Genomic DNA, 12,385 nt, shown 5'->3' with positions numbered 1-12,385 from the left:
GGGTAGATCCTGACCATGGTTGTGATCTATTTTCTGTTTGTTAGCATTCATCTAACTAGACTTCAGAACTTGGTGCTGTATACCAGATATAAAGACAAAATAAACTGCTGCTGGATTAACATCAACATGATGAAAGATATTGTTTGACCTGCTTGGAACTTCTTTGTCTTCGAGTGCAAAGAACAGTTGAGTGTCGTAAAATGGAACATTCTAAGCTCAAGGACTACGTGTTCAGTGATACACTAAAGCTCGGGGCAGTTGTCACAGTAGCTCGATGTGGGAACAGCCACTGTCTGAGATCCTTCCACCATAGTATCCTGAGGGGCTGAAAACCACGGAAAGCCTCTCAGGCTATTTACACCAGAGAATATTTGCTTTGAATTGTCAATGTATATTGGAGAAGCAGTCCTGGATTACAAATGGATTCTGTTCCAGAGTCAATTCGCAAGTTGGAATATTGTCAAAGAAGGACAAAATAAAAAGAGCAAAAAGTACAATATAAAAGTACAATAAGCGCTGTGGATATTTACAATTATGTTTCTGTATGGGATTGCATTCGTAAGTACAAATGCTTGTAAGTTGGGAATCCTGTAATTATGACTGATTGACATCAGGTTCCAACTGAGCCTCATGTTTGGTTATTGGCTAATACCTCACAGCAGAATCTAGTCTCTAATTGTTTGAGACCTCTTTGCCATTGGGCCAAGAATGACTCTGTCAGGAATGTGTTGTGGTCACTGTGCAATGACCAGATCCAGTTAGGAAACCTCACCTCTGGGCATCTTCCGTCAGCCCAAATGAAGTTTGGGACTTGAAATGTAAGGGTGTCATGGACATCCCCAACAGTGACTGACTCAGCAGCCGAACCACAGTCACAGCTCAGGAACTCACGCACTTCGACCTCAAGTGTTCTAAGTGAGACCAACTGAAGGAATAAGGCAGTGGGAATACCTTCTTCTGAAAGGGCTTCACGATGCCTCTTCAGAGTTGGGTTCACCATCAACAGTGAGCTTGTTTGCTGCCTCAGCCATCCCCCCATGTGTTAAGTGACTGGCCATTCTGCCATAATTGAAATAGCATGCGGGGTTGGAAAAGGCATTTAACTGTTGGAAAACAACAATGTTCCTGGAGCACATAGGAACTGGTGGAGTTCTGAAACACTAGAAATATACTACTGGTACTGCTACACAGTCTCACCTTCTACAACTGGGAAGACGAGTGTGTGCGCGGTGATTTCAGGAATGTAATGATAGTGGTCAAATTCAAATATTCTAATGGCCATACACACTGAAGGACAGAGTCTGGAGAAGCTGAGCACTTCTAGCCAGCCAGTTCTTTAAAAAACCCCATTGAAATGAAGATCCAACACTAGATCAGCTGCTTCAGGATGAGACTAAGAAAGAATAGCAGTGAAGTACCTCTTACTGTACTGCAAGAAATTGAATTGTGTTGCATTTAATATGATGATAATTTTGAATTTGCTTACAGTTAATTTTTATAAATGTCAATAAAGCATTACATTTTATTAAAAGTGAAATTTGTCACACAGACGTGCAGGGCTGTTGAGTTCCTTTCAGGGTTAGTGATTGATAGGAGAGGGTGATTGAAGCGTAACTGGACCAGAGCAGTTTAAATATTTGAACAGAGTGTATGTGCCAATATGAACAGGATTAAATAACCCATTTCCTGGTTGCATTTTCTCTGTCAAAGTCCTGATACAATATCCCCAGGTTTTAGGTATAAAATCAATTGAATTGCTAAGATTGGAGATGACACCCACTTGATAAGTAATACGTGTTGAAGGGATTGAAGGGAGGCCAGGAATTGGGATGAACAACAAAGACCTGGAAAAGCAAAATGGTGCAACAGGTCTGATGGACTTCCAATTCCCATGTTTTGCTGCTGAAGTTTGACTGGATCATACCTTTGTTTTTCTGACAGATGAAGCCATTCTTATCCCTTGTGCAGCTCCGATCATCCCAGCGCCCAGTGAACTGTGGATGCAAGGCATGCCAGATCACAGCACAGTTTACCTAGGAAATAAAAAAGCAGCTTAGTACTCACTTTAATTTCAATCTCTCGCAACTCTAGAACCAAATATAATCTCTCTAGGCAAGAGGCTGAGTCACCAACCAGCAGTGCAATTTGCAGTGACTGACAGGTTACTGGCTGCACACCTATGTCAGCTAGGTGGGCAGGGCAGTGATTAGTTAATATTGGAGTTGAAAAGTGAAGTAAATTTATCTGTGTCAACCATGGCTCAGGTGGTAGTGCTCTTGCCTCTGAGTCAAAGGCTGTGGGGTTTCAAATCTCATTCGAAAGACTTCTTCACATAATCCAGACTGTGCCATACTAGAAGGAAGTAACTCTTGAATTTGTTAACTTTCAGAATTGACTTTAACATAGACCTTGTTTACTCTCTGAAGTGGATGTGGAAGATCAAGTAATAATATGTTGAGAAAGAGCAGAGGTGCTCGAGACACTATTGATCCTTTAAGCCAGCAAATAATTTGTTCGTAGGACATGACTGTGTGCAAACTGTCTGCTCTATTAACTACATTGCAACAGGGACTGGCATTACAAAAAATGCTTCATTGGCTGTGAAGTACTTTGGGATGTTCTGCAGTTGTAAAAGATGCCACATGAATGCATAGCGTCATTTTAACAAGACTATCTTACATTCGTTATTGGTAACTTTATTTCAGGTTTGTATCTTGTAAACTGAGTTTGTGTTTCCGCTTTGTCTTTACTATTCTCCTATAGTATTCTCAATGTCTTGAACCATCACATTGCAGTTCTGTCTGCTTGCTCAGATACTACACCACAGTGTTTCCAAAGTGGGAAGAGAGCCAGTGAGGGGCAGCATCATCAGTGAGAGATAATCAGGGGAGAAGTTCTTCCATGAAACTTAGAAAGGAACAAGTGAATTAGAAATGGGGTTTGCACAATAGCTTAGAGAAGGAAAGTTTTAAAAAAATATTCTTTCACAGGATGTGGGTGTCATGGGCCAGGTTAATATTGACTACCCATTCTGAATTGCCCTTGAGAAGATGGTGGTGTGCTGCCTTGCTGAACTGTTGCAGTCCATGTGTTGGAGATACAGCCAAAATGCTGTTAGGGAGAGTTTGAGCAGGGAGAGGAACATTAACTAATCACCTGATAACATCACTCAGGCATCATCTGCATAGCAACTTACCAGCTCATTGGTTGCAGAGGACGTGTGCTGGCCTGAAGGCTCCCCTGGAGCCCAGTTGACATATTTCAATGGTTCCTTTTGTAGCCACTGGAAGTCCTTGTTTGTGTCATGCAGACCAATCCAGAGGTCAAAGGTGATATTTGGAAGAATGGTTGTTATAAAGGCTGATGCAAAAAATATAGATAGATCAGATGGATCAATGATGGGACACAGAAAGCACACAATCTCAGAGGTAGACATAGCAAAGAATCCCAAAATCTAATATTACAAATGGAATGGGGGTGGTTTTGATTTTGTGTGAGTGTGCATAATGGATACCATAAATCAGGAATGCAATTATCAAATCATTCAAATTTTATTTCTGAAGGAGTCAAAATTACCCATATCAGTTAATTACCCCGAAAAGCAGATGTAGAAAAATCGGTTTCACAGTTTTACTCGCTTTGATGAAATAATCTTCGAGATTATCTTGGCTGACCCAACTTAATGGCACGGTTTAAATTTGAAAGTTTTTTGAAAAAAAAAAGCGCAGAGCAGACCAGACCCGGAAGCTGGTGTTGCGCAAGCTTACCTGGGTAGGTTTTTTTTCCCCTATAAAAGCGCACAGCTCCAAGGCCTAGGCCTCACTCTCTCAGCGGAGCAGGTAAGGGCGGTTTGGCAGTAGCTGCTTGAAGGCTCGGTGACGTTTGTTTAACGGTTTAAATTTGAAAGTTTTTTTTTAAAAAAGCGCAGAACGGACCTGGAAGCTGGTGTAGGTTTTTTTCCCCTATAAAAGCACGCAGGAGAGGAACCCGAGGCACTACAGAGGTAGTGCCTCCCATCCGCCCTCTAACCTAATAATAAGACCCGTTGTGGTAAGTAGGTAAGTGCTGCATTTTGCTTGTTCTATTCTTTAGACCTAGTTTTTTTTTTAAAAGGTTACTTTTAGAGGGATGGCAGTGAAGGCAGTGCAATGTTCCTCTTGCAACATGTTTGAGGTGAGGGATGCCATGGACGTCCCTCCTGATTACACTTGCAGGAAGTGCACCCATCTCCAGCTCCTCCGAGACCGTGTTAGGGAACTGGAGCTGGAGTTGGATGAACTTAGGATCATTCGGGAGGCAGAGGGGGTCATAGATCGGAGATTTAGGGAAGTAGTAACTCCAAAGATTGCAGACAGATGGGTGACAGTGAGGGGGACTGGGAGGAAGCAGCCAGTGCAGGGACCCCCTGCGGCCGTTCCCCTCAAGAACAAGTATACCGTTTTGGATACTTGTGGGGGGGAACGACTTACCAGGGGTAAGCAATGGGGTTCAGGCCTCTGGCATGGAGCCTGTCCCCGTTGCTCAGAAGAGAAGGGTGGAGAAGAGCAGAGCAATACTTATTGGGGATTCGATAGTTCGGGGCACAGATAGGCGGTTTTGTGGGGGCGAGAGAGACTCACGTTTGGTATGTTGCCTCCCAGGTGCAAGGGTACGTGACGTCTCTGATCGTGTTTTCCGGGTCCTTAAGGGGGAGGGGGAGCAGCCTGAAGTCGTGGTCCACATTGGCACCAATGATATAGGTAGGAAGAGGGCTGAGGATGTTAGGCAGGCTTTCAGGGAGCTAGGTTGGAAGCTCAGAGTTAGAACAAACAGAGTTGTTGTCTCTGGTTTGTTACCCGTGCCACGTGATAGAGAGTCGAGGAATAGGGAGAGAGAACAGTTAAATGCGTGGCTACAGGGATGGTGCAGGAGGGAGGGATTCCAGTATCTGGATAACTGGGGTTCTTTCTGGGGAAGGTGGGACCTCTATAAACAGGATGGTCTGCACCTGAACCTGAGGGGCACCAGTATCCTTGGGGGGAGGTTTGCTAGTGCTCTTGGGGGGGGTTTAAACTAACTCTGCAGGGGCATGGGAACCTAGACTATAGCTTTAGGGTGCAGGACCTGGAGAGTAAGAGAGGTTAGGAACATGGCATCAATCTCAAAGGAGGGTGCCTGTAAACAGGAAAGTGGCTTGAAGTGTGTATACTTCAATGCAAGAAGTATACGAAATAAGGTAGGTGAATTTGCAGCGTGGGTTGGTACCTGGGATTTCGATGTTGTGGCTATTACGGAGACATGGGTAGAACAGGGACAGAATTGGCTGTTGCAGGTTCCAGGGTTTAAATGTTTTAGTAGGGTCAGAGGTGGGGGTAAAAGAGGGGGAGGTGTGGCATTGCTTGTCAAAGATAGTATTACAGCGGTGGAAAGGACAATGGATGAAGACTCGCCATCTGAGGTAGTTTGGGCTGAGGTTAGGAATAGGAAAGGTGAGGTCACCCTGTTAGGAGTTTTCTACAGGCCTCCTAATAGTCCTAGAGACGTAGAAGAAAGGATTGCGAGGATGATTCAGGAGAAGAGTGAAAGTAATAGGGTGGTTGTTATGGGGGAGTTTAACTTTCCAGATAGTGACTGGGAAAGCTGTAGCTAGAGTTCGTTAGATGGGTTGGTGTTTGTCCAATGTGTGCAGGAGGGTTTCCTGACACAATATGTAGACAGGCCAACAAGAGGTGAGGCCATACTGGATTTGGGTCGGGGTAACGAACCAGGCCAGGTGTTAGAATTGGAGGTAGGTGAGCACTTTGTGGACAGTGACCACAATTCGGTGACTTTTACTCTAGTGATGGAGAGGGATAAGTGTGCACTGCAGGGCAAGAGTTATAGCTGGGAGCAGGGAAATTATGATGCGGTGAGGCACGACTTAGGATGCGTGGCTTGGAAAAGTAGGCTTCAAGGGAAGGGCGCAATTGATATGTGGAGCTTGTTCAAGGAGCAACTATTGAGTGTCCTTGATAAGTATGTACCTGTCAGGCAGGGAGGAAAGGGTCGTATGAAGGAGCCGTGGTTTAATAAGGAATTGGAATCCCTTGTTAAAGGGAAGAGGGCGGCCTATGTAAAGATGAGGCATGAAGGTTCAATTGGGGCGATTGAGAGTTATAAGGTAGCCAGGAAGGATCTGAAGAGAGAGCTAAGAGCAGCAAGGAGGGGACATGAAAAGTCCTTAGTTGGTAGGATTAGGGAAAACCCTAAGGCTTTCTATAGGTATGTCAGGAATAAAAGAATGACTAGGGTAGGAATAGGTCCAGTCAAGGATAGTAGTGGGAAGTTGCGTGTGGAGGCTGAAGAGATTGGGGAGACACTGAATGAATACTTTTCGTCAGTATTCACTCAGGAACAGGACATTGTTGCCGATGTGAATACTGAGTCACAATTAATTAGAATGGACGGCTTTCAGGTATGTAGGGAAGAGGTGTTGGAAATTCTGGAAAGGGTGAAAATAGATAAGTCCCCTGGGCCTGATGGCATTTATCCTAGGATTCTCTGGGAAGCAAGGGAGGAGATTGCAGAGCCATTGGCCTTGATTTTTATGTCCTCGTTGTCTACAGGAGTAGTGCCAGAAGACTGGAGGATAGCAAATGTGGTTCCCTTGTTCAAGAAGGGGAGTAGGGATAACCCTAGTAACTATAGGCCGCTGAGTCTCACTTCTGTTGTGGGCAAAGTCTTAGAGAGAATTGCAAGGGATATGATATATGAACATCTGGATAGGAATAATGTGATCAAGGATAGTCAGCATGGTTTTGTGAAGGGCAGGTCGTGCCTCACAAACCTTATTGAATTCTTTGAGAAGGTGACTAAGGAGGTGGACGAGGGTAAAGCGGTAGATGTGGTGTATATGGATTTTAGTAAGGCGTTTGATAAGGTTCCCCATGGTAGGCTACTGCAAAAAATACGGAGGTATGGCATTGAGGGTGAGTTGGAGGTTTGGATTAGGAATTGGCTGGCTGGAAGAAGACAGAGGGTAGTAGTTGATGGTAAAGGTTCATCTTGGAGTGCAGTTACTAGCGGTGTTCCACAAGGATCTGTTTTGGGACCATTGCTGTTTGTCATTTTTATAAATGACCTGGAGGAGGGGCTAGAAGGTTGGGTGAGCAAGTTTGCGGATGATACGAAAGGAGTTGTTGACAGTGAGGAAGGATGTGTCAGGTTACAGCGGGATATAGATAAGCTGCAGAGCTGGGCAGAAAGGTGGCAAATGGAGTTCAATGTAGGTAAGTGTGAGGTGATTCACTTTGGTAAGAGTAACAAAAAGATGGGGTACTGGGCTAATGGTCGGATACTTGGTAGTGTGGATGAGCAGAGGGATCTTGGTGTCCATGTACACAGATCTCTGAAAGTTGCCACCCAGGTAAGTAGTGCGGTGAAGAAGGCATATGGCGTACTGGCTTTTATTGGTCGAGGAATTGAGTTCCGGAGTCCTGAGGTCATGTTGCAGTTGTATAAGACTCTGGTGCGGCCGCATCTGGAGTATTGTGTGCAGTTTTGGTCGCCATACTATAGGAAGGATGTGGAGGAGGTTTACCAGGATGTTGCCTGGTATAGTAGGAAGATCGTATGAGGATAGGCTGAGGCACTCGGGGCTGTTTTAATTGGAGAAAAGAAGGTTTAGGGGTGACTTGATAGAGGTGTACAAGATGATTAGGGGTTTGGATAGGGTTGACCATGAGAACCTTTTTCCACGTATGGAGTCAGCTATTATGAGGGGGCATAGCTTTAAATTAAGGGGTGGTAGGTATAGGACAGATGTTAGGGGTAGATTCTTTACTCAGCGAGTTGTAAGTTCATGGAATGCCCTGCCAGTAGCAGTGGTGGACTCTCCCTCTTTATGAGCATTTAAACGGGCATTGGATAGGCATATGGAGGATAGTGGGCTGATGTAGGTTAGGTGGGCTTGGATCGGCGCAACATCGAGGGCCAAAGGGCCTGTACTGCGCTGTATCTTTCTATGATCTATGATCTAAGACTTAGGTTCATTTGTAGAGCCGATGCAAAAAGAATGGGCCTAATGTACCATAACAATTCTGTGGCCCTGGTCTCCTCACTTCTCTGCTTCCTTTGATCATGGATACAGTGATATCCCTGAGGCAGATGCTCCTTACTGAACCTGTTAGTTACTCTGCGTGACATGCGGAAAGATCCCATCTCTCTCTCTTGCTCCCTGTTCCACATGGGTGACTCACTGATAGGGCAGCCTGACTGGGATTCAAGCAATCTCCAGCCGGCTGTAATCACACTTTGGCATAAACTATACACCACTCGCGGTCTGCACAGCTTCAAAGCAGGCTTTGGGGGTTCTGACATAATATTCATGGGTATTGCAAATCTTTAAATCACCAAACGGAATGCAATTATCTGTTTTATTCTTCCAACTAAAACAAAAAAATTAAACTCATACACAAGTGTGCCTGTTCTTGTATCTATGTATCGTGTGCGTATATTTGTGTATTCATATGCACACCCAGTGTATTTGCTCATGTACTTAGATGGTCTTTGTATGTTGGTATGTGCAAACTCGTGTGTGTATTCACACATGTGTTCATATGTGTGTTCATGATGGTATTCTCTTGTTCATCGTCGTATATTTGCATGTTTGTGTTCACATTCGTGTTCATATTTGCATGCAAGTACACATGCTGGTTTGTGCCTGTGTGTGCATGTTTACATGGTTGTGTCCAAGTCTGTACACCTTTGTGAACATATTTGAGTGTGTACATTCCAAGTGTAGCCTCTACGGCAGGAACTTCTTACTGACCTATCTCAATGGCAGGATACAATGTTGGGACACAACAGAGACCAAAATTAGAGATATTTAAACTGAGTACCCCCATTAAAGTGTTCAAAATCAAATCAAAGACAAATGATAGGTAATGAAATGGAGTCTTGCTGCTGAATGCATACAAACTGTCAACAATCAATACCTTGCTCATAGTGATTAGAGATTGTTGCGAGCAGTCCTCCTGCTCTCTCACAAGCTGCCTTCCCTTCAATCCAGTTAACACGATCCACTTTAGAGTATCCATATATTTTGAAACACTGCAGTGAGGAGGAGAAGAGTTGTTAGGGGAGAATGAAGGAGGAGGCTGCAGAGAATGAGGGAGAGGTAGAAGAATGAAGGACGTGCTTTGTCAAACCTTTGTATGCTTCCCTCGGAGACCAGAGTGAAGCAGTGGAGGGATTCACCAGCTGGTTGACAATCTGACAGGTCACAATGTGCGAACACCCCTCCCGGACTGTCACAATCTTTAATTATACAAGTTGATAGGGTGGTTAGCCCCATATCACAGGGGGATTTTCGAGACAGGTTGGAGAGAATGGCAGATGATGCAGTAAATGAAGGAGGAAAAGAAGGGAGCTAGAAAATAAGAATTGAGAACTGGTGAAAATTAGAGAGGGGGTGGGGGTACCACAGAGACCAAGATTAGGGGACAAGAGGAAAATATAGCAAAGGCAAGAGGGGAGGGAGTGAGAGGTGGTCAGTGAACACATTTTGCATCTTATCGCTTTCTGGCCTGGATTATTAGTGCCCAGGTACACATTCACTCGATGACTGTCAATTGACCATTGTCGAGGTGTCAGCCTGTTGAGTGACCTCAGGAAGTTCTTCCTTTAGAGGGGGTCATCAATAACCATCAGCTCCACCCTCCTCCAAGAGCAGTCAACCTTGCATCAAGAGAGGTCAGCCCATCTCTAACCCAGGTCACTGAACAGCATTTTTCTCTTCAGCATTCTGATTAAAACCAACTCATTCCACAAAGAATGAAGGATCAAATCTGGTTCTGCCAAGCCAATTCAGAAGATACTCTGGTGCAGGACTTGGTGATGAAAATGTTCTGTAATAGACACACAATTGGAAAGCGCTACCACAGGTCAACCTGCCAATATCCACACACTTGCTTAAGATCAAAATATACACTGAAATTCATATGAGAGATGATGCTCTGTAGGTCAGTCCTCTGTAGGCCCTTCAGTGTTACCATTTCCAAATCCCTCCCCCAGTTCAAATTCCCTTCTCAGGACTGCTTCAGGATCTGTGAGGATAACTTGACCATTTACTTGGACGTTGTCATTACTATAGCTAAAGTGTCCAGGCAGCTTAGCAAGTGAGTGAGATGGCTCATCCTTTGGGATCATGTTAAGAGACGTCTACGTTTAAAAAATTAACGTTTGGGATACTACTGCAAAAAAACCTAGGAGAAAATCACAGGTACATTTAATGTACGAAGCCTGGTGTGCTGCTACTGTTGTATGGTTTTGGTTCACCTGGACACATACTCATGATTCACCCAGACACTGGACAGTCTATCCGCCTTCCAATGGGAAGCTAGGACACCAGGATGTTGGGTGTACAAAGTGACTAACAGGGGGATTTCAGGAGTGATGCCTTGGGAAATGGTAGATCACGTGATGAATGCTTCATGGAAGCTGTCCAACCAGAGTTGGCAACCTGAGGTAAGGACAAGCCTGAAAGCAATAGCCAGTGTTCTCTGTAGGCAGCACAGCCATGCAGCTGATGAAGGGCTTCCACTTCTGGAAGCCACTGCCATGCACACACCTGAGAGCCTGTGCAGCAGCAAAAACAAAATTACAGGCAATGTTGGCCCATCTTCCGAGAAAGGGATTGAAGGTTAAGTCAAACTGTCAGTTTGACATGCAAAAAAGCCTTTTGTTACAGACAAACTTTCTATATAAATTGCGTACAGTGCAGTAAATATAAACATGACTGTGGCAAATCATGAGCTGTTAGATCTGGAATGAACATTGTTAAAGATCTTGCACAGGCAAGCCAGCAATGGGAGAATGGGTTAGCTCATGAAATGTCATGCTTACACCAAAAATAAATCAGAAATGTTGGAAATATGCAGCTATTCATTTAACATGGAATCATCAGGATGGTTATCAACCTGAAACATCAAGTCTGTCTTGCTATCCTTAGCTGCTTCCAGAGCTATGGAGTATTTCCAACAGTTTATTTTCATTACAAATTTCTAGCATGCACAGAATTTTAGTTTAGTATTTCTGGATGAAGGCACATCTGTTGAAGCAAATTGTCTTGTTCTCACTAATTCAGGACAATTAACAAGAATACCAATTTAGGGGAAAAACGAACTGTGTTAGCCAGGCTGCTGTACAGAGACAGCAGGGGTACTAGTCAGCGACACATCCTGAAAATGAGATGTTTGCCAAGAGGCTGCAGAGGGACAGAGGTACCAGTCACTGACAAGAGCCAGGAATGTTCAAGTGAAAAAAAAACAGCTGACACGCAGGGGAAAACAGCTTGTGAACTGAGAATGACTGGAGTCCTGGTACTATTTGGTACCAACTATATTTTGCAGGAAAAGGTAAGTTGAGGTAATGCAGAGCCTTATTTGGATGAGGGGCAATGAGCTGATGCTATCTAGGTCCCTGGTCCAGAGCCAATAAGGTAAAGACATGCAATAAGCTGATAAGCCTGGGCCAATGGGAAAAAGACCACATCTTGAGAGAGTTAAGGAAAAAGGATAAAAGAAGGTCTTTGGAGCATGCAGGCAGCAAAAACTGGAGACCAACCATTGCAGAAGCAAAGCGATGTGGTCCAAGATGTGGTGACATCGAGAGAGAGAACAGTGTCTGGCTAGTGTCAGCCCTCCTCAGCAGTAGCAACACAGATACCCTGGTCAGGTATTACCTTTTATGTCCTGTGACAACTCAGGGAGTGTCAAAGAACTTGAGTGGGTGTATAAATAGGTTTTGTTCACTTTGTGAGAGAATATATAAGCTCTTGTTTGTAATAAAATAAAGTAAATATGTGGATTGTTTAATACATAGGTAAAATAACTTGTGAAGTTATGAGAATTGACTCTTCTCTCTGTACATGCCAGTAGCCTGCAGCCGGTGATTGCTGGACTCAAAACAGTAACTAGTGGTTGCCAGACTCAAACAGGCACGAACTACTACATGAGAGGAACTACTACACTCTGTGTACTACCAATCATAGTCCACTTTCTAACCAATCAGCACTCTCCTCTCATGCAATATAAATGTTGGCTTTTCACCAAATTGGTATTCTTGCAAATTGTCCTGATGAGTGCAGATGAAAATCTTTGACAAACTGTGTACTTTTCAGCAACGTGCAAGTGCTGTACTACCAAATGAGTATTTGAATATTAGTTTATCTATGCTTTATTTTAGAAAGCAGACAAACTTTGGTGTGTCGCTACAGAGTTGCACCTTACACTCAACATGAACACAGAAGATCACATTGACACCCACCTAAACAAAAGGCCTCAATCATCACTACACTAAACTGGTTGCAGCTAGGATCCTAACATTGAATGATGCGAAGCAACGTAGGATTGGGTCAGGTGCTGAT

The 12,385-nt window shown here is 44.1% G+C and overlaps 1 protein-coding gene across 1 annotated transcript in view; it reads right to left on the bottom strand.

Moving 5' to 3' along the window:
• Window positions 1-12,385, bottom strand: part of mrc2 (mannose receptor, C-type 2) — a 337,889-nt gene that overhangs the window by 38,065 nt on the left and 287,439 nt on the right. Inside the window, exons 21-23 of the mRNA XM_087977928.1 lie at window positions 8,955-9,069; window positions 3,197-3,360; window positions 1,925-2,033 (exon numbers count right to left, since the gene is read on the bottom strand). Of these exons, the coding sequence (XP_087834054.1) occupies window positions 1,925-2,033; window positions 3,197-3,360; window positions 8,955-9,069 (388 nt within the window). The remainder of the gene's footprint in view (window positions 1-1,924; window positions 2,034-3,196; window positions 3,361-8,954; window positions 9,070-12,385) is intronic.

Source organism: Chiloscyllium plagiosum, unplaced genomic scaffold (assembly GCF_037043375.1).
Source record: "Chiloscyllium plagiosum isolate Xiang-an unplaced genomic scaffold, Cpla_swu_hap1 HiC_scaffold_32, whole genome shotgun sequence".
Lineage (NCBI taxonomy): Eukaryota > Metazoa > Chordata > Chondrichthyes > Orectolobiformes > Hemiscylliidae > Chiloscyllium > Chiloscyllium plagiosum.
Note: the sequence above shows the minus strand (reverse complement) of the source record. Positions and strands in the feature narration are given on the sequence as shown.